General features: G+C 32.7%; 1 protein-coding gene across 2 annotated transcripts in view; it reads left to right on the forward strand.

The window, feature by feature from the left end:
* LOC145246061 (intermembrane lipid transfer protein VPS13A-like) overlaps nucleotides 1-22,675 on the forward strand; it is a 468,532-nt gene that overhangs the window by 434,332 nt on the left and 11,525 nt on the right. For both annotated transcript variants that reach the window (XM_080107901.1, XM_080107902.1), the window contains 5 exons: nucleotides 4,173-4,336; nucleotides 5,397-5,478; nucleotides 9,181-9,268; nucleotides 13,557-13,671; nucleotides 18,622-18,716. In XM_080107901.1, the coding sequence (XP_079964027.1) occupies nucleotides 4,173-4,336; nucleotides 5,397-5,478; nucleotides 9,181-9,268; nucleotides 13,557-13,671; nucleotides 18,622-18,716 (544 nt within the window). The remainder of the gene's footprint in view (nucleotides 1-4,172; nucleotides 4,337-5,396; nucleotides 5,479-9,180; nucleotides 9,269-13,556; nucleotides 13,672-18,621; nucleotides 18,717-22,675) is intronic.

The raw sequence follows: 22,675 nt of genomic DNA on the forward strand, positions 1-22,675 counted from the left end.
ACAACTTATTTGTATTCCTTTAGGAAATGGACAACTTATTTGTATTCCTTTAGGAAATGGACAACTTATTTGTATTCCTTTAGGAAATGGACAACTTATTTGTATTCCTTTAGGAAATGGACAACTTATTTGTATTCCTTTAGGAAATGGACAACTTATTTGTATTCCTTTAGGAAATGGACAACTTATTTGTATTCCTTTAGGAAATGGACAACTTATTTGTATTCCTTTAGGAAATGGACAACTTATTTGTATTCCTTTAGGAAATGGACAACTTATTTGTATTCCTTTAGGAAATGGACAACTTATTTGTATTCCTTTAGGAAATGGACAACTTATTTGTATTCCTTTAGGAAATGGACAACTTATTTGTATTCCTTTAGGAAATGGACAACTTATTTGTATTCCTTTAGGAAATGGACAACTTATTTGTATTCCTTTAGGAAATGGACAACTTATTTGTATTCCTTTAGGAAATGGACAACTTATTTGTATTCCTTTAGGAAATGGACAACTTATTTGTATTCCTTTAGGAAATGGACAACTTATTTGTATTCCTTTAGGAAATGGACAACTTATTTGTATTCCTTTAGGAAATGGACAACTTATTTGTATTCCTTTAGGAAATGGACAACTTATTTGTATTCCTTTAGGAAATGGACAACTTATTTGTATTCCTTTAGGAAATGGACAACTTATTTGTATTCCTTTAGGAAATGGACAACTTATTTGTATTCCTTTAGGAAATGGACAACTTATTTGTATTCCTTTAGGAAATGGACAACTTATTTGTATTCCTTTAGGAAATGGACAACTTATTTGTATTCCTTTAGGAAATGGACAACTTATTTGTATTCCTTTAGGAAATGGACAACTTATTTGTATTCCTTTAGGAAATGGACAACTTATTTGTATTCCTTTAGGAAATGGACAACTTATTTGTATTCCTTTAGGAAATGGACAACTTATTTGTATTCCTTTAGGAAATGGACAACTTATTTGTATTCCTTTAGGAAATGGACAACTTATTTGTATTCCTTTAGGAAATGGACAACTTATTTGTATTCCTTTAGGAAATGGACAACTTATTTGTATTCCTTTAGGAAATGGACAACTTATTTGTATTCCTTTAGGAAATGGACAACTTATTTGTATTCCTTTAGGAAATGGACAACTTATTTGTATTCCTTTAGGAAATGGACAACTTATTTGTATTCCTTTAGGAAATGGACAACTTATTTGTATTCCTTTAGGAAATGGACAACTTATTTGTATTCCTTTAGGAAATGGACAACTTATTTGTATTCCTTTAGGAAATGGACAACTTATTTGTATTCCTTTAGGAAATGGACAACTTATTTGTATTCCTTTAGGAAATGGACAACTTATTTGTATTCCTTTAGGAAATGGACAACTTATTTGTATTCCTTTAGGAAATGGACAACTTATTTGTATTCCTTTAGGAAATGGACAACTTATTTGTATTCCTTTAGGAAATGGACAACTTATTTGTATTCCTTTAGGAAATGGACAACTTATTTGTATTCCTTTAGGAAATGGACAACTTATTTGTATTCCTTTAGGAAATGGACAACTTATTTGTATTCCTTTAGGAAATGGACAACTTATTTGTATTCCTTTAGGAAATGGACAACTTATTTGTATTCCTTTAGGAAATGGACAACTTATTTGTATTCCTTTAGGAAATGGACAACTTATTTGTATTCCTTTAGGAAATGGACAACTTATTTGTATTCCTTTAGGAAATGGACAACTTATTTGTATTCCTTTAGGAAATGGACAACTTATTTGTATTCCTTTAGGAAATGGACAACTTATTTGTATTCCTTTAGGAAATGGACAACTTATTTGTATTCCTTTAGGAAATGGACAACTTATTTGTATTCCTTTAGGAAATGGACAACTTATTTGTATTCCTTTAGGAAATGGACAACTTATTTGTATTCCTTTAGGAAATGGACAACTTATTTGTATTCCTTTAGGAAATGGACAACTTATTTGTATTCCTTTAGGAAATGGACAACTTATTTGTATTCCTTTAGGAAATGGACAACTTATTTGTATTCCTTTAGGAAATGGACAACTTATTTGTATTCCTTTAGGAAATGGACAACTTATTTGTATTCCTTTAGGAAATGGACAACTTATTTGTATTCCTTTAGGAAATGGACAACTTATTTGTATTCCTTTAGGAAATGGACAACTTATTTGTATTCCTTTAGGAAATGGACAACTTATTTGTATTCCTTTAGGAAATGGACAACTTATTTGTATTCCTTTAGGAAATGGACAAGCTATCGGATAAATGCTGAAAGTGTCATTAAAATTTTTTTTCTTAGATATACAAGTTAGTTCATTATTTGGATTTTTAATAGGTTAATGCAGTTTGCTTGAAGAATCGTTTAGTATATATATATATATATATATATATATATAAATAAAAGAAATTAGAATTTATAGAAGACAATAAAATGTAGAGGTGTAATGGATATATACAAACTGATGCTAATTATGATGGTAGAATCTGCTATGCAGATTCACCTTTAATACAATATATATATATATATATAATTTTTTATATTTAACATGTTTTGTTATGATCAAATGGACGATCCATTTTCTAATATATCAGGAAATATACCTTTATCAGACATGTTTGTCTTTTTTTGGGTTTCCTATTTTTCTTCATTGTCTTTTTTTCATGGTGAGGATTTCCTTGGCTTTTTGGCTAGGATTGAAATCATTGGAGGTCTTTCAATAGAGTAAGTGTAATATTTTGATAACAGTGGATATTTTCGAGTAGAAAAAAATTTGTCAAAAAATATTTGATCCCTCCCTATTTCCCCAAAACAAATGAGTCATAATGCTTGAACCAAAGAAAAATGATTAATATTTAACTAAATATATTGGCATTTTGTGTAGGAGCAAAGTATCTATTCCAATACTACACTTGACCTTTTTTGTCCTGTTAATGAAGGAGAAACCCTTCTAGAAAAAGGTCATTTTTATATTCTTTCCAATCCAAAGTTCCTCTTTTTGGAGAGCTGGAACTTTTGCATATTTAAAACTGTCTCTGCTCTCATAGGGAGCAAAGTAAAAAGGAACAATTTGAAGGGACCCTGTGAAGAATTTTGAGAGATTAAGGAACTAGTATATAATTATGTCCCTTACACCAAGGATAATATGAAGGAAAGAATTAGATTTTTAACAGAAACATTGATTGTATTTCTGGGTTAACAGTTGCATGGGTAAAAAAAAAAATGTTTGAATTTGAAATGAGATTGTTGGATTTCTATATAATTATTTCAGTGTACTTATGCAGAGAATGTCACGTTTTTCTGGGATATTTTGACACTTTATGTAAACTGTTAATAAATTGAAAAAAAAAATATTAGTTTTAATTGTGCAAAAATTAAAACTATTAAAAATAAATCTTTTTAATGAAGACATCACAAATCTACTGGCCTTGGAGATTATACTACATTTGCCAGAGAAAGTTCTATTTTGCCAGGAATGGAAATTAATCAGAAATGCATGTGGTTACACAACATTACAACTATTCAAAATTTACGAGAATGTTTTCATCAGTTCAGAACACACTGTGACCAATTAGAAAAATTCCCTGCAAGACATTTGTGAAGAGTTCTTCTGTAGGAATTCTTGACAAGTAACTGAAAATCTCCCCCCAAAAAATGTAAAATAGTCTACTCTAACCTTAACAGAAAAAATTATGATGTAAACACAAAACATTTTGGCCTAAATAAAAACAATTTAAAAAAATTACCCCCCCCCCAAAAAAAAAAATAACACTGCTTGAAATGGCAACATTTCTTACAAAAACACTAAAAAAAAAAACCTCCAAAAATATTTTGTTATGCATTATTATTTTAAAAAAAATATTTCTTGATTAAACTTACCATAGATTGATTTTCTTTTTATTTCTCTTCATTGAAATTATTATACAATAAATGTTTGCTATCAAAATGATTTTTGTTTTTTGTTTTTTTTTTGTTTGTTTTTTTTAAATTTGATCAGCACTTATCATATTCTGGCAGTTATGTAAGCTGCTGGAATATGCTAGCACAATATCCATAGAAAAACTGATCATTTTCTGCATAATATCGTAACTTTTTATTCCATTTGTCTTATAGGCGGTGCTGCGGGTGCTGTGTCAAGAATTACTGGAGCTATGGGCAAAGGCATTGCAGCTCTCACTTTGGACGATGATTTCCAGAAGAAGAGGCGAGAGGCTATGAATAAAAGACCTACCAATGTTAGAGAAGGTTTTGCCAGAGGAGGCAAAGGATTGGTCATGGTGAGTCATCTGTTATTGGTCAGCCATTTTGAAAATGAAGTGTGTAAATGGTTTTCATTGGTTGATACAAAAAAACGCACACAATTGAGAATTTCAGTATTTATATTCAGGCATTTAAAAAAAAAACTGCTTATTTACATTGGTAATCGTTTAAACCAACACATTTCAGGTGGAAATATTAAAGGGTTTTTTTTTTGTGTGTGTGTGTGTGTGTGAGATATATATATATATTAAAAAATTACGAAAAATGATTCAGTAGAAAAATAATTACCAGTAAAAATAGAATTTATTGAATTATAGTTTTGTTTTTAATGTGGAAGAGCTGTATGACCAATTCAATATGACAAACTGACTTACCTCCCTTAACCAAATGTAATTGTGGCTGATTTTGTTAAAAATACCTAATATATCTTTTACTGGATCATTTTTTTATAAGTTTTAATACCAATTTCACCTTGATGCGTAGGTACATAATGTTTTCATCTGAATTGCTCTGGTTTAAAATATCTCCAATGTGAAAAAGCACCAGAAATTGCCAGAATTTTTATTCAAGCATATTTAATTAGCAAGCATTCTTTTAGACTTGTTTCATTAAATAGTACTGACTAGTATTTTTTCTTTTTAGAAGTTAATGCAGAAATTGTACAAAAACTATCATTCTACAAAAATACTAAAAATCTCCTGGTAAAATTAGATTTCATGGTGCTTATTTAGAATTATACTTATTAAAAAAAAAAAATGTCATATTCCAAAAATCACATAAATTGATCAATGTTTTTTTTTTTTTTAACTAAAAAAAAATCTAATTTTATGATGAAACGAGACAGGGTCCAGGAGCCACTATTTTGTTTTAAAATTCAAGGGTGACAATTCAGTTCAATTTCCAAGATTTTGTTTGTATTCAAATTAATTAAAAACTTTAATTGCTAAAAAGTGTAAATTTGGATTGTTCTTACTACAAAAATACAACCTCAGACATATACACATAAGTTCCTTTTATATAATAGTTGAGATCATTTGTTTTTCTTTATTTTTCTTTATTTTTAAATTTTTTTTCTAGGGTGTTGTCGATGGCGTGACTGGAATCGTCAGAAAACCCATTGAAGGTGCTCAGAAAGAAGGTGTTGAAGGCTTCTTTAAAGGTAGCTATATTTCATTATCATCACTGTTACTATCATCCATTTGCCTGCTAAAGAACAGGTTTTCAAAGTAAAATGCATTTTAGGCTAACAATTCACAACAGAAATGAAATGAGAAAGCCTCTGTGTTGCTACATTGAAATGCATTTTCATAACTTACTGCCTAGCTCTACTCACGTATTGAACTCTGTTACATTTAAATGCTGAAAATGGATACATAAAATATATCTCCTTATAACATTTTATATTTATACATGAAATAATATTTATATATTCATGCAATGGACATATATATTATTTTGATCACCCATTGATATCAATTTCACGGAAACACTGAAACCTCAACCTTCACAGCGAAAAATACCAAATATGACCAGTTCATTAGCCGATTATAATTCAAAAGCTTGTAGGGATGCCTGGTGTAGCTCGGTCGTAAAATATGCTCAAATATATTTTAATTTATGCATATTTCATATATATTATTATAGTTAATTTTCCATCGATTCTTATATATTATAAAGTTGTGATTTCAAAAATAAAAACATATCCATATGACTTGAACTAAAACTTATGAAGAAAAAAAACTATGTATATAAAATAAAATATGCATCAAGTGCGCTTGAAAGCCAAATCACAACGTAATATTAGGAAAATTAATATTTTACTTGTTTGAAATTTATCACAAATATATTTCAGAGGTATACTCCATCTTCATTGTGTTTTTTGTTTTTTTTATCTTTTCTTCCTTGCCATGTTGTAAATTTGGAGAAAGAAGTCTGTTTGTAAAGAGCCACGCATTGTATCTAGTGGTTGTATTTTGAAATGTTTGAACTTGACGTTATATATATATAGTTGATTCAGCTATAGTTGAAACTGAAACCAAAACTTATGAAATTTTCTTGGTAAAATTATTTATTACAAGAAATGGAAGTTTATAACAATTAAACGACAGTCACTCTGAAGAAAAAAGATGTAAGTGTGACACACAAAGTAACACACACTATTAATATATAGATGCCCATTGAAAATATATATATATATATATATATATGTCATCTACATACAGTACTGATTTGCTGTTTCACAGCTTGTCAGTGCGGCTAGACAAGCAACTACCTCAAGCCAGGATCGAAACCCAATAACTCAAACGACAGTCAGAGCTTCTTTCCATTGCACTATATGGCTGCTGCTTTGCAGCCAGTGAATTAACGTTTCGACATTGTCTAAAGTACCTTAGGCTCAATTTGTTTGCACAAAGAGCAACACTTCATACGCTAATGGTAATTTGTATATTGCTTCCCAAAAGTGCCCAATTACTTGTACAAGAAGATATATATATATATATATATATATATATATATATATATATATATACTCTAGTATGGGTGCCTGGCGTTGCCCAGGTGTTTGGAGATATATGCTGAGCAAAAAAAAAAAAGTCAATTTTTTTTAACTTTGACCCCTATTATGACCCCCTTAAAATTTGTTTTGGGCTCAAATCAAGTTATTAAGTTAGATCCATGTCCAAGGAACCTTTATCTAAAATTTCAAGTGTTTAGACCCCAAATTGTTGGAGGAGTTTGGTAGAGTTCTGAAAGGTCAAATCGTTGAACTTTGACCCCTTTACAGCCAAATTTTTGGCCTAAAACCGATCACATAGATTTTCCCAAATCTCAGTACCTTGTATATCAAATTTCGAGTCAGTAGACTGAAAATTGACAGTTATTGTGTAGGGAAATGTACACACACACAGACACACATTCACTTATATATATATATATATATATATAGATATTTGTTCTTGTACAAGTAATTACACAATATTGCTTTTTACTATAGAATAGAGAATTTTAAAATATCGAATTTGTTGAATTCAAAATTTTTTCATTTCTTCATTACATCATAAAATTGTTTTGAGTACTTGTGTGAATTGGTGATCTTTTAAACAAATGCCTTTCAAGTGAAAACATTAAGTACTTAGGTGCCATGGTGAAATTAATATAAATTCCAAAAAATAATCCAGTAGAAAAATGAATAAAAATAAAATTTATCGAATTATCAGTTTTCTGTTTTAATGTGGAAAAGTTGTGCAACAAATTCAAGGAAGATGGCACTTGATTTAAATTAAGGGTCCGCCATTTTTAAACATACAATCTCAGAATGTAATTGTGTGTGATTTTTTTTTTTTTTTTTTTTTTTTTTTTTTTTGTTAAAAATACATCTAGTATATCTACTGGATCATTTTTCGTAATTTTTGAAATTTATATTTTATTCCATATGACATGTAATAATGTTTTTACCTGAAATGTATTATGTGAAAAGCTCACCAATGTACAATATTTTGTCTTGTTTTTCTAAAAAAAAAATTATCAACTTGAGATTTTGAGAATCGTGTAATCCTTTAAACTTTATTTTTACATTAAAATAAAGTGAGAAAATATCAGAAAAAATATGATTTCCTTTATGTTCAGTGTTCTTATTTACTTGCCTCTCCACGAGGGCAGAGTTAGACACAAGGTCAGTTTTTAATATGGGGAAAATCTAGCTCCTCAAAAGGGATCAGTCTGGATTGGAACAAAAATAAAAAAAATTATCTCGGTCTGGAAAAATTTCTCCTCCACTGACTAAGATCTGAAAAGATGTGTCGTATTAAAACAGATACTACACTTTATTCCAAGCCAAAAGACCAAGTTCCGTGCTAGTTCTTTGAAATGAATAAATGCAAAAGTCTTTCTTTTTTTTTTTCTTTTCTTCATTTATTACTTATATCACCATCAAAACCACTTACTGTTATTTATCGGTGCATATCCAAAGTTCAGTCTAATTAAAAAAAAAAATGTACAAAAATTTTTATGATCTTCAACCGCTCTCATGGAACAAAATTCTCATTTTCTTAGTTAAGAAAAAAAATACTTAGCAATTTACTTGTTTTTTGATATTCCAAAAATCAAGTAAATTGATTAAGTAGTTTTTTTTTTTTTTCTAAGGAAATCAAATTTTATGAGGAAATGAAAATATTGTCTTGATCTGCCATATTTACTGGAGGGAAACAACTCAATTCGAACTACAGAGATCAAAATCAGTCTTGTAATGGCTATGATTTACTGTTAAAATCATTAAGAATCGTAAAAAATGATCTTCTATATAAAAAAATCTATTCGATCAAATGATTCTTAAAATATGATAGTTTTGTTCTGTGACAGGAGCATACATCGAAGATTTTTGTATTTTTGTTCAGGTTGAACTCTGTATTTGTACCAAATCAAAAATAAAATACAAGTCTTTTGAAATACTGTATTTTGTAGCAGAACATTTGTTTATATATCTAATTTGCATAGCTACTTTTTTCTTTTTTTTTCTTTTTTTTTTTTTTTAACAGTTTATAATAAATTAATGTTTGGTGTTATTGTCCTTTTTTAATATATATAGTTTTGTCAATATTGACAGTAATTGATAAAAAATTGCTAATACCCTTCAAATATTATATCCGTTAATTTTCAAGGGAGGTAATTAATTGAAAACTCTTAGTTTTTAAAATTATAATAGATATGTAATGTAAGTTATACATTTAAAAAGAATACTAAGAGCTAGATTAATAGCTGCCAGACGAAGGGTAATTTTTTACTTATTTCTAATAAAAATATTAATCTGGCATTTTTTATTTTTTTATTCATTTTTCATTTTTTTATTTTATTTTTTTTTCAGGAATTGGTAAAGGTCTTGTCGGTGTTGTCACACGTCCAACGAGTGGAGTTATAGACTTTGCTAGTAGCTCCCTTGATAGTATACGCAGGTAAGTTGCCACCTCTTGTGTAAGATTTTGTGTTAACGGGTGTTATTAAACAATGTGGCTTTTATAACATAATAAAAAAATATTAGGTTTCGGAATGTTTGAGATGAGTATTAATAACATTTGAAATTAATGTTATTGCTTTAATGACTGTTTAATAATTTTTAATGTGCGTGAGAAACTTTACTTTCTCTTTTTACCAGCTAATTTAGATGTGCTCGTCATCAGCACCGTAAACACATGTAAATTAGATAGCAAAATAAGACTCTAATGGCGCTGTTTTACAATTTGTCACTGTTCAGAGGGAGACAACTCTCGTTTACTAAGAGATTCGTTCATTTTTTCATCTCATAAAGGGTATTCAGACATGCAGCAAGCTTTTTAATCAATGTTTGGGCAAAAATTTAGCTGCCAAGAGATCAAAGTTGAAAGAGTTAACCTTTGCAGACTCTACCAAACTCCTCCGCCAATTTTGGGTCTAAACACTTGAAATTTTAGATGTAGGTTACCTGGACATGAGTCAAACTTTTTAATATATATATATATATATATATATATATGCACATAAAGTTATGAACAGTACATAGGGCCCAAGCAAAGCCAGGCTGAACTGCTAGTGTGTGTGTGTGTGTGTGTGTGTGTGTGTGTATATATATATATATATATATATATATAACGCGGATTCCATGAACAAAGCTTCTTTCTTAGAACTGCACACCTGTGGAACTCTGTTCCGTCTGCCTGCTTCCCTCCGGACTACAACTTGGATGTCTTTAAGTCCAATGTTAACAAATTCCTAATGAACCGCCCCCTTAAGTAAACACTTCAGCAAATCTCCTCACTAACGTAATGTACTTGCAATAACCCTTATCCCTGAGTGGCTTCCGGGCCTTGATAAGTGGTGATCACTGTGTAAAAAAAAAAATATATATATATAGATATATATAAAATCAATCTCATCTACAAACTCTGTTTCACTGTATTACAGATCTTCAGTGTGGCTAGACAACCAACAGCTTAAAGCCAAGATAAAAACTTGTCATTTGGCTGCTGCTGAAGTAAACTGAAATCACAATGATAAACATTGTCAAATGTTGCAAGCTCTTCCATTTGTTTACACAGAGCATTGTATTTATATGCTTGTGGCCTATGATTTCGATGCCACAACAATTAAGTTGTTTGGAAATTTACACAGATGATTTGTTTATAGTGGTGAAAGTTTTGTGTAGACCCAACCACAATTTTTGGTATTACTTCTAACCTTTGTCGGTGCAGATGACTGCCACAGGACAGAGTATACAGTAGACCGCAGGTTTTTACATCAGTTTCCTTCTCCTAGATACATGTCTTAACGAAGACTGGGCATGCATCTGTCTCTGTGAATTAATGCACCCCTGAATGCTAACCTGGAAATTTCTATGAAGTGTGGTGCATACAGTGCCTAACCTTCCCAAATGGTCACCCATCTGGTACTGGTCAGGCTCAACGTTGCTTAACTTTGGTGATCTGGCAAGAACTGGTGTGTCAAGATGATTGTGCCATATATATATATATTCAGGTGTGAGATGTTCAAAAGTAGGGACTAATGAACATAAGGTTGCTAGATAGTGTTCGATAACAAGAGCAAAATTTTCTATTATTTGAGGCTGAACAGTTACATTTGGTCGCTACAAACAGCCATCTGTTTCAGTCAATGAGACTTCGTCAGGCGACCCAGAACCATTTGACGCCATAGAAAAAATTCTTTTTTTTCTATGGCGTTAAATGGTTCGGGGTCGCTTGACGAAGTCTCATTGACTGAAACAGATGGCTGTTTGTAGCGACCAAATGTAACTGTTTAGCCTCAAATATTTATGTATGTATGTTTGTTTGTTTTTTTTCTTCCGGATGCCTTTCACCCACTTTTTCATACGTTCCAACTGAGATCTTTTTAACATTCTTACCATACATTTAAGTACAGTTTGTATCTCTTAATTTAATTCACTGGATATATTTGCCAGGTATTTTTTTTTTAAATTCTTTTTCATGAATCTGGTTGCTCTTGTGTGTTTTAAGTTGATTATGTCCATCTGAAACCTCTGGATATTCAAACTGCTGACATAACTAATCCTGACACCATATTGTATTAGAAAAAAAATTAGACCTGGCTGTATATTGAAGTGGCAACTTTTAAAATAATGCACTGATCACTTTGTTTTCTAGGACATTCCAAACTGCTGAAGCCTTAATTGATTTGCTAATAATCAAAATTTTTCGACTCTCTTAATGCATAACAGAATGCATTAGAAGCTTTTGATTTTCTGGCAATCAGGTTAGAGTTGGTGTACTGATGTAAATCGGTGCTCAGGTGGTTATCCTCCAAGGCATTACCTCCTTTCTCACACAACAAGGAGGGAGATTTAGTTCATTGTCCAAAGCAGAAATACTGCTTTTAAAAATATTTTTAAACAGATTTCTGAATTGTACTGTTTCAAAAATAAAAAAAAAACCCGTTTACACTTAAGGCTACATCATTTCCTTTTACATTTTTTAAATTAAGGTTAGGTTAGATATACCAGTAGTATATACATGCTGGACCCTTTCCCCCCTCCCCCACCAACTTCCCCAAAAAAACAATTTTGTTATGTATTCAAAATTACACTTATTTAAAAAAAAAAAAAATACAGAAAAATCTTTACAATGTACATACCTGTCACAAAACAAAGATGTCATATTCCAAAAATCGCATAAATTGATGAAGTAGTTTTTTTTTAGTTTTTTTTTTCTTTACTAAGAAAATCAAATTTTATGTTGAGTCGGATGGGATAGGCGATACACACCATATTTTTGTTTTTAGGGTGTATTAAAATTCAAGGATGGACAACTTGATTCGACTAAAAAGATTTACGTATTTCTCTATAAAAGATCAATAGTTGCCAAAAATACTTAATCGCTAAAAATCATAAAATTTAATTTTCTTAAATAATAATAAAAAAAAGAAACTGCTAGATCAATTTATGTGATTTTTGGAATATGACATCTTTGTTTCATGACGAGTATGTGCAGCATAAATATTTTTCTGTATTTTTGTTTTTGTAAAATAATTATGTACCAAGGTTTCTTCACTGTTTTAAAAACAATTCCCCCTTTTCCTCAATCTTATTTAGATGCTTTTAATATATATATATATATACTGGTAGGGAGATCTGACGTTGCTCAGGATTGAATGATGATCAACGAATGTTTTGCAATCTCGTATTTTTATATTGTCATTGAGATTGTTGAAATCAACATTTGTTTTCAATCAAATCTATTAATTTCCTGCTTTAGTTGGGGACTCCTCACTGTGCACTGAAAGGAAGCTTCACATGCCTCCCTGCAGTGACTTGGCCCACAATACATTGTAATCTACATTGCACTGTAGAGAACCTACTGTTTCTTTTTTAAATTATTTTTCTATATAATGGCTTGAATTAGAGTTCAAAATGCAAAAGTATCATGGTTCAATTGTGCTCTGAACAGAATTCATTTCAAACATACCCCTGTCATATCAAAGAATCTACTGTTGATTTTATATGCAGGGCTTTTCTGCTTGTGTGGTAATAAAACTTCTGAAATGCACTTGTGATGTTAGGCTGTATAAGGTGTTAACTTTGTTCAAAATCGCCTGTTTTTTTCTTCCATCGGATTTTTTTGATCGATACTTATCAAAGACATTCCAATACAAAACCTATATAAGAAAACTACCAGATACAGAAGTACGTTTTTATGAAATTTCATAGAAATCAGCTCAGCTATTTAGGCATCTATAGGGAACGAACTCACACACACACACACGCAAAATGCTTAGTTAACCCACACATTCCCCACCTGGTATAAATTCTAATTGCCATCCAAAACATTAAAAAGAATTTTTTAAAATATAGTTGGTCACTGTTTTTCATCTGCTGCTATCTGGCCAGGATGTTGGTACTCATTTTATATTAAATTTATATAGGACAGGGATCCCCCACTGTAAAATATAAGATGTAATATTTATTTTTTTATTTATTTTTTTTTTTTTTTCATTATTGGATATATATTTTTTTTTTTTTTTTTTCGCTGTTTGCATGCAGTCACCCCTTCTTCCCAAGTGGTATCTGATTTTTTGAATGGGTAAACTACCATAGGTGTTTGCTCTTTTGTTTTGTTTTGTTTTTTTTATATATATGCAATTTGTTTCTGAGAAGATGGAAAGTTTTTGCTTTGAGTTTAGTTTTTTTGTTTTTTTTCAAGTGCACTTAAATTTTTTTTTGTTTTTTTTTTCTTACAGAATTGCTGAAATGTCGGATGAAGTTCGACGTTTACGTCCACCCCGACGCTTCCACAATGATCTGATTATTCGACCATATAATCATCAGGAAGCCGAGGGATATGCGATCTTACGGGTAATGAAACCTTGTTATACACAGTATTGGTAAAGATTAGGACAACAGTTGTCAAATGTATTATTTTGGTTCTAGACACCAAACTGTTGCAAACACTTTTAAGCAATTGAAATTTCTTTTTCCATGTTTGAAAAATTTGTTTTATGCGTGTATGGAATAATGGGGATTTCAAATGAACGCATTTTAGGTAAAAACACTATTACATATTAACCTGTTATGTCAAAATTAGTAAAAATTCCAAAAATTACCATAAATGACAATTTTTTTTTTTTTACAAAAGAAATATATATATATTAGTGATGGGACGATTCTTAACTGTGCATGCATTTTCTGAAATGTAAAACACTTGTGAGGGAGTGATCTAGAGATTTTAGTGTTACTAGAAGTTAAATCAATAAATATTTATTATTTTATTACTACTACAAGCACTCAAAGATGTTTTATAAAAACAAAATTTAATAAAATAGATAATTAAAGGAACCGGTTTTGGCATCGGATAATAGGCTCAAATTTTCCCTATTCCGATACCCCCAAAAAGCTCCGATTTTTCTGATTCCCGATTGCAATTAATCATCCCAACACTTATTTACCAATTCTATTTTGAAAAGATGCATTTTAATTGAAAGCAAGGGAGATAAGTCAGTTTAGGTCTCCCCTGAATTTTAAAAACTCTTAAACATTAACAAATATGACAAAACTGTACAATTCGATAAATTTTATTTTTACTTGTAATTATTTCTCTACTCGATCTTTTTTTTTTTTTTTTCTGGAATTTTAAAATTTTTACTAATTTCAACATGACCCATAAATACAGATGTTTTTGCCTAAAATGTATTTGAAATCCTATACTATACAAGCACCATTTCTTTTTCTTCTGCCTATCTTATTTCCCAACCCTGTCTACAATTAAAGCCTTCTCTAGTCCTACCTTATCCTGGATATGACCTTAAATGCATCTGATGGTGAGACCTCAAGTTATGAGAATGTGAAATCACCCCTTAGTTACCCTTACTTCCAAGTACTTGGCCAAGTCTCACACAATTTGATGAAGGTTTTATCTAAATATATGAAACCTTATCTTCCCCTATATACAATATAATCACGTTGACACACCAGTTCCTGTTAAATCACTGAAGTTGGGCAACGTTGGGCAAGGTCGGTACTAAAATTGGGAATTCCAGGTGCCGTATGTGCTCTCCATCAATCTCTGCATTATTTCTACTTGTCCTGGATTTCTCCTTGCCACTGGACTTGAAAGCAGTACTGATTCAGGAGAGGTGTGGTTGGAGATTGCTCAACTCTTGCCTCATAATTACATGTGCAGCTACTTTTACAAAGGGTATCCATTCTTTCGAGACTGAAAGGAGGCAACTATATTTACTCTTCTCGATCCTGGGTATGATTGCATCATATCTACCATCCATCTTGCATGAATTGTGAAGTGTCAGGACTGAAGACTTCTGATGAAATGAAATAGGATGGAAACTGAAATAGTCAGCAAATTGTATTCGTGGGGGTGAAGTGAGCTGTGTTGTTAGGATTGACAGCAGATTCTGCAGTTCTTGGTGGTAAGAAATGGTCAATTTTAAATTCTGCTTACAGATTTAAAATAAACAAATATGTACAACAAAGATTTCAGCTTCTGTATCCATATGAACATGCACTTGTGTTTGTGCTTGCGTTACACAGGTCACGTTACACCACTGATTGTGCTAGTCTAAAATTGTTTGATCTTCAACACTGCAACAAAGAACCTAACATGTTTGGAGAAGCACACTGGTTCAACTCGCTGGCAGCATGCAGAAAAAAACAACTGACTACCCCAAAACCCCAAAACTCCCGCTTTTTCTCCTTCAGAAGGCTGACTCTGACTGCTTTCCCTTTCCGTCTCTTGAAATCTTTTCAGCCCTGACTGATTCTGGTTTTTGTTAGTGGTCACTATTTGACCATCCAGATGTTGGCTACTCGAACTATCCACTAGAGAATGGCTAGACAGTCTCCATTCATAGGAGCTTATCCATAGATAATCTTGGATGTCACTTTTCTCAAACAGGACGGTCCCAGCATGAGATCTTCAGTTCAGTGAAGTACTTACTTTACTTCAAAGAAAGAAAATATCATTTGAGTGATCAGACTCCAACTGGAGACATTTTCAGTTCTGTGTCCCCCTCCCACCACTTTTGGTCAAGTATCTATAATCTGCAACATCTGCCATTCATATGCACTACCCAAACATGCTGCACAACGCACGTGTTTATGTACAGGTTTAATAATTAAGATAAACAAATATACACAACAAAAACATCATCATTGAAGCAACATCAAACAAACTAAACCTACATTCAGAGACCGAATACAAAATTGCAGAAAAACTTGAAAGGATGAAAAAAAACTTCACTAAGCTCTAATTTCTGGTTCCTCTCTGGAAGACATTCGTAGCAAGAACTTATTTTTCTACAATAACTGTAAAAGATTTTCCATTTGCCATACATGTGACTAGTGTCTGGCAGATTAGTTTATTTTTTATCTTTTTGAAAGATTTTCCCATCTGTGGAACACATTCCCATGGCACTGCTTCTTTGCAGATTACAGCAGTCGTCTTGAAACCTAATGTAAACAAATAATCATCATAAACCGTCCGATAAGTAATCAAGCTTAGTTCATTGCATTAGTCAGTTTTAGTACTCCCATACTGTTCTTCATTTTTCATCTATTAATCATTCCAGCACACTAACCTTTATCCCTGAGTGTCTCTTGGGTGACCAAATTGTTTTTTTTTTTTTTTTTTTTTTTTTTTAATTACATTTTCACCCCAAACAAGGCACATTGCCACTTTGGTGTAGGGGGCTACTATCAGGGGAAACATCTACTGGGGTACTATGTAGGGATTAGGGCAGCGAGATGTTGGTTCACGTTGCACTTGAACTTATGCATGTCAGTACAGTTGGGGAAGCAGTGACCTGGAATGGAATTCCAAAGTCTAGCTGTTCTGGGGAAGAAACTACTGGAGTAGAAAGATCTTTTACCTCCAGAGATCTCTACAGTGTGGGGGTGGGATTTTGCAGCTTGTCGGGTCTGTCGAGGGTGTTCACGTCGTGGGGGCACAAGTGCTTGCAGTTCGCCAGAGCATTCACCATTATAATACTTGTAGAACAGGCAGAGGGATGCAACGTTTCGACGATGGGACAGAGGCTGAAGTTTAGATGCCAGTTTAGGGCCTATCAGATTTGCGACTCTTTTGAACCCTGTCAAGGAGCGAGAGACTAGTAGCCGATGCACCGGCCCAAATATGACAGCAATACTCCATACATGGGCGAATAGTGGCCTTATAGAGGTACAGGATACTTTCGGGTGTTAGAAGTTTTCTAGCACGGTAGAGAGAGCCCACCTTCCTTGCAGCGGCCCTGGCAATGCACTCGATGTAATTGTTCAAACTCATGTTTCCTGTGAACATTAGGCCAAGGAGCTTGAGAGACGTACTCTCAGATAAAGAGTCGTTGGCCATTGCTATAGGTGGTAGAGAAGGTTTCTTGTAATTATTGAATGAAACCAGTTTTGTCTTGGTGGCATTGAACGTTACCATCCATTTTTGTCCCCATTCCACTACTGATTGGAGGTCATCCTCTAGTGTTTCTGCCATTACTTTAGATATATGTTCATTTGTTTTCCTGTCGTGCCTGCTATAGAGTGTGGTGTCATCAGCATATATACCCATCTCGGAGGCAATTTTGTGTGTGTGTGAAGGGGGGTAATACTATCTAGGCTTCATACAGGTTATTATGCATCTTTACTTGTGATAACCTAGTAGTAACTCATTAGTAATTGAAAGTTACTTCCCTTGATATAGCTAATCCAAGATGGCCAATAAACCAACCAAATACAAACCATTTCAGAGCAAAATGCATTATCACAACCCTAGGAAGAAGAAAAATGATTACATCATGAAAATCAATGATATACATGAAACATTTGGGTTCTTTTTCAGAATTCCACTTATATTAAAATGCAAAAGTAAAGAAAAGTAGGCGCTTCTACACTATTAGGACGAAATTTCAAAATCATAATATTGAATTTCACATGAAAACAATGGTATCTACGTATCACTCGTATTTTTAAGATGATTATATCCAAAAATTACGAAATTCGATAAGGTAGAAAATTATTTATTAATGAAAATAAAAAATAGAATTTGAAGAAAACTTGTAAAACACAGTTCAAAAGGGAGGTAATTTTCCGTTTTGATTTAAACAAGATGGTGGCAATTTTTCACCTGCGAACACGATTAAAGTTTTTTTTTGGGGTTTGTTTTTTTTTTTTTTTTTAAATAATTCAGTTATATTCAGGTAATTTCGACTGCATCATTTGGAAGCTACCATTGTAATTTATTAGAATTGATAAAAAAAAAAATCAGTAGAAACCATTGTTTTTTGTTTTTTTTTTTAATCTGAAAACTTTATCGACAACAAAATTTTGTCCTAATAGTGTAGGAGCACCGAAAAATATGTATGATGTACGTACCTGTTACGAAAGTATATCATATTCCAAAAATTATGTAAATTAAATAGTTTTGTGAGTAAGCGGACAGCGAATAAGGGACATAACTCAACAATAATTAAAATTTGCCAGATCAACCTTGTAATGTTTACGATTTCCCATTAAGTGGAATAAATCGTTTAAAAATAGTTTGTTTTTTTTATAGAAAAAAAAAACTACTTGATCAATTTTGGTAATTTTTGGAATGTGATCTTTTCATTTTCTCATGGATAGACAAATCAAAGATTTTTTTTTGTGCTACCTTATATATATATGGAGAATTTTGAACATCCACTAAAATTTAATCCATCCCCACTTTTGAATAGTCTTGTTCCTAATTTGTTATATAATTCAATATTAATATTTTGTCACTTTTTTTATTTGAATTTAGAATAAACCTTTTTTTTTGCCTTCTAGGAAACCGAAAAAGGAATCTATGCCACAACTGACGAATATATTGCACATGTTGTTGTAACAAAAGATGGGAAGAATGTGCTGTTAGTGACGGATAAGTAAGTTTTTGTGTTTTTTATTTATATTTTTGGCGTCCTTCCGTCTCTATAGATAATGGAGAATCGCACCTGAAGGGGTTTTTTCTTTTTTTTTTTTTACGTAGACATCACCACTTATCAAGGCTCAGAGGCCACTTGAGGATAAGGGTTAAAGAGTGTACCGTAGAAATTGGACAATATAGTAACCGTTAGTAATGGAGATTCAGTAAATTTGTTAACTTATATGGAACGGCTCATCAAAAACTTGTTTACGTTATACTTGAAGACAACCATATTGTAGTCAGCTGGAAAGCAGAAAAACGGAAGACAATTTCATAGGCGTACAGTTCTAAGAAAGAAGGTTTGCTCATGGAATCTACATTTAGGTTTAGGCACAGATAAAGAGTAGGGGAAATTAGTGATAGTGTTTTCTGCTAGACGGGTGTTTCTTGTGGAAGTTTGGCAAGGGGGGGACCATAGAATGGAGCTCAGTCGAGCGCTTGCCATGAAAATAATGATAAAGCAAACTCGTAACATCTCTTCTGTGAGAAAGAGGTTGCAGAGAAGAGGAAAGAACATCCCCCCCACAATGCTACGAAGTCTATTTTGAACTCTATCAAGGCAGGATAAGTCCTTTCTAGCAGCTTCTGCCCAGATGTGGCAACAGTACTCCATCCTTGGACGTACCTGGCTCTTATATAGATAGAGAATTGCATCAGCAGTGAGATATCTACTGGATCGATAGAAGGATCCCACCATTTTTCCAACGGCCTTGGCAACGGATTTAATGTATGTGTTCCATTTAAGATCATGTTGAGTGGTGGCAACTGTTGCTGTGACAGAGCAGACCGATGCGGGAGCGGCAGATTCTGTTGCACTTCCCACAGGGATACCCTCCGTCATGCTCTGCTGATGCTGTCCTTTTGCGATTGCCTCTCTTCTCTCCTCACTCAGCTGAACCCACTTCTTGACTTTGACCCTCTAGGAGTCACAGTCTGCAGCGTAGGATTCAAGGTCAATGGGGTTGATGTTGCCAAATTTTAAGTCCCTTTTGCACACATCCTTAAATCTAACGAGTGGTATACCGGTTGGTCTGCTACTGGCTGAGAGCTCGCCATACAGGATGTCTTCAGGGATTCGGCCATCCTGCATGCAAAGGACACATCCTAGCCAGCACAGAAGTTTCTGGAACAGGAGGGCAAATATGCTTGGAAGATTTGCTTTGAATTTAATGAATTCATATTTAAGTATATTCTTGTGTGCGTGTACATACATAAGGGTATCTTCGGATGAGTTAAGGGCAAAGTAGATTGATATAGTTAAGTGATTGATTTTGTGCTACGAAACAGATGCTGTCAAGAATTGTAAATGTCAACTGAATTAAAGGAATAAATTGTAAGATGATCAACATCATGAAATTTGGAATATAGACTTTTGTTATTTATTCATTATATTGCTCTGTAATTACATTGAGCTTCTTAAATAAGGATTGGTATATTTCCACAGAAATATATATATAATCACACACTAGTATGGAAACGTGACGTTGCCTAGGATTGAATGAGGATCAATGACTGTTCCACACTTTCAATACTTTTATTGCCACTGAAATTGGTGAAAGCATCTGTTCATTAATCAAATTGATTGCCTGCTTTAGTGACTAAATACACAATACATTGTATCAGATTGACAAGAAGGTTCTCGGGGAATTTTTAATTTTGATATCAAATGATGTATTTTCGAATAAGTTTTAATTATAATACCTTTACTTCATATATCATTTTAAAGAGTGTTTTTCGTTCTATCTAACTACAATCGTTTTTAAACAATTGTGTTTTTAGAATGTTGAATACAATATGAAAAAAGCAAATTTGCACAATTTTCTTATTTCAATTCAAGCTAGGCTAAAAAGCTGCTGAAACAGCTCGCGACATCAAGTGTTTGGCCCAAGAACCACTACCGAGCACACAGCACAATGGTGGTTTAAGAAATTTTGTAGTGGCAACAAGTCTTCCGTTTTCCTGCTTTCCGGCTGACTACAATATGGTTGTTGTGTTCAAGTCTAACGTAAATAAGTTCTTGATGAGCCGTTCCATATAAGTTATCAAATTTACCGAATTTTCATTACTAATGATTACTATATTGTCCAATTTCTACTGTACACTCTTTAACCCTTATCCTTGAGTGGCCTCTTGGCCTTGATAATGTGGTGATTCCTATGTAAAAAAAAAAAAAAGTCTTGAAGATGATGAATATAGTGGTTGGCCATTGGATGTTGACAACAATCAAGAACCCTAGTCAAAGCAATCGACGCACAACTGTTCGAGAACTTGCTTCTGAATAAGGCATAATGTATACAATAATTTCCAACCACTTGAGAAAGATTGGAAAGGCAAAAAAAAAAACTTGATAATTGGGTGCCTTATAAATCTGACAACCAAAAGAAATGTCATTATGAAGCGTCATCTTCCTTTTTACGGAACAAGAGCGACCAGTTTCTTGATCAGGTTGTGACTTGTGATGAAAAGTGGGTTCTTTACAACAACTAGCAATGCTCAGCTCAGTGGTTAGATGCCGACAAAGCTCCATGACACTCCCTGAAGCCAGAATTGCACTAAAAGAAGGTCATGCTGACTGTTTGGTAGTCTGCAGCCAATCTCATCCATTAGTTTTTTGAGTGAAGGCGAAACCATTATGGTGGAGAAGTACTATAAAATAATGGATGAAATGCATCAGAAACTTCGACAACAACACCCAGCATTAGTCAACAGAAAAAGCCCAATTCTCCTTTACAATAATACCCAACAGCACATTGCTAAACAAACCTTGCAGAAGTTGAACGAATTAGGTTACAAAGCTCTGCCTCATCTGCTATACTCGCCAGGACTCTCACGTACCAAATATCAGATTTTCAAGCATCTTAACAATTTAGTGAGAAACGCTTAAAAAAACCTAAGCGATATCAAAAATGCCTTCCGCAACTGCATCACCACCAGAATGCAAGATTTTTACGTTACTGGCATAAATACACTTGTTTTGCGTTGGCATTCTGATGGTTTTTATTTCAATCAATAAATTTTTGTTTGAGCCGAAATATGTTCGTCTGAATTTAAAAGTTCAAAACCACAAGAATTTTCTTTATATCTTTTTGCATAAAAAAAGTAATTAACAGTTTGAGACAGTTTGAAGAGATTCATGGGGATTGAAAAAAGCTAGAAACGAAAAAGGGAGAAAAAACATGATATATACACACTCGTGAGCAAAAAAAAAAAAAAATGGGCCAAACAAATTTATACATTTTATTGCATAAGTTATATTGAAAAAAGAACACTTGAACAAGGAAACTTAAACGAGACTAATAACACAGAACAAGACATTTACTTTAATAAATGTTTAGGATGGAATCGCATTCCCTTTTGATTTCTTTAAAAGATCAATCCTTTTAGACATGCTCTCAACCAAAGTGGAACACTGAAGAGGAGATGCTATTCCACTCGCTTTGCACAGCTTCCCACAGTTTGTCATTGTTCAAAAAGGTTCTTCCATCCAATGCACGAGATATTATGGACCAAATATTCTTGATTGGGTTTAAATCGGGGGTTTGACCTGGCCAAAATATTACATTAATTGAATTATCAGAAAACTATTTTTTTGTGACTTTAGCAGTGTGTGCAAGGGCATTATCGTGTTGAAAAATAATGTTCTGAGATATTCCCAGCTTCTGGATACTTGGTAACAGTTCTGTTTCTAATATTGGAATGTATTCCTTTGCATTGATTGACTTCTCACATCTAAGAAGTTCCCCAGCTCCTGCTGCAGTAAAAGTGCCCCATACCATTATCTCTCCATTTCCGTGTTTTTATGCAATTTGGTGAAAATCTTTCTCCAGTTCTTCAATTGCACCATTTGGGAGCATCAATAACAAGACAAAACCTTGATTAATCTGACCAGAAAACATTCCTGAACCAATCTGTATCTTT

The sequence above is a fragment of the Euprymna scolopes genome, chromosome 23 (assembly GCF_053919585.1).
Source record: "Euprymna scolopes isolate OS-2025 chromosome 23, ASM5391958v1, whole genome shotgun sequence".
In the NCBI taxonomy this organism is placed as follows: Eukaryota; Metazoa; Mollusca; class Cephalopoda; order Sepiida; family Sepiolidae; genus Euprymna; species Euprymna scolopes.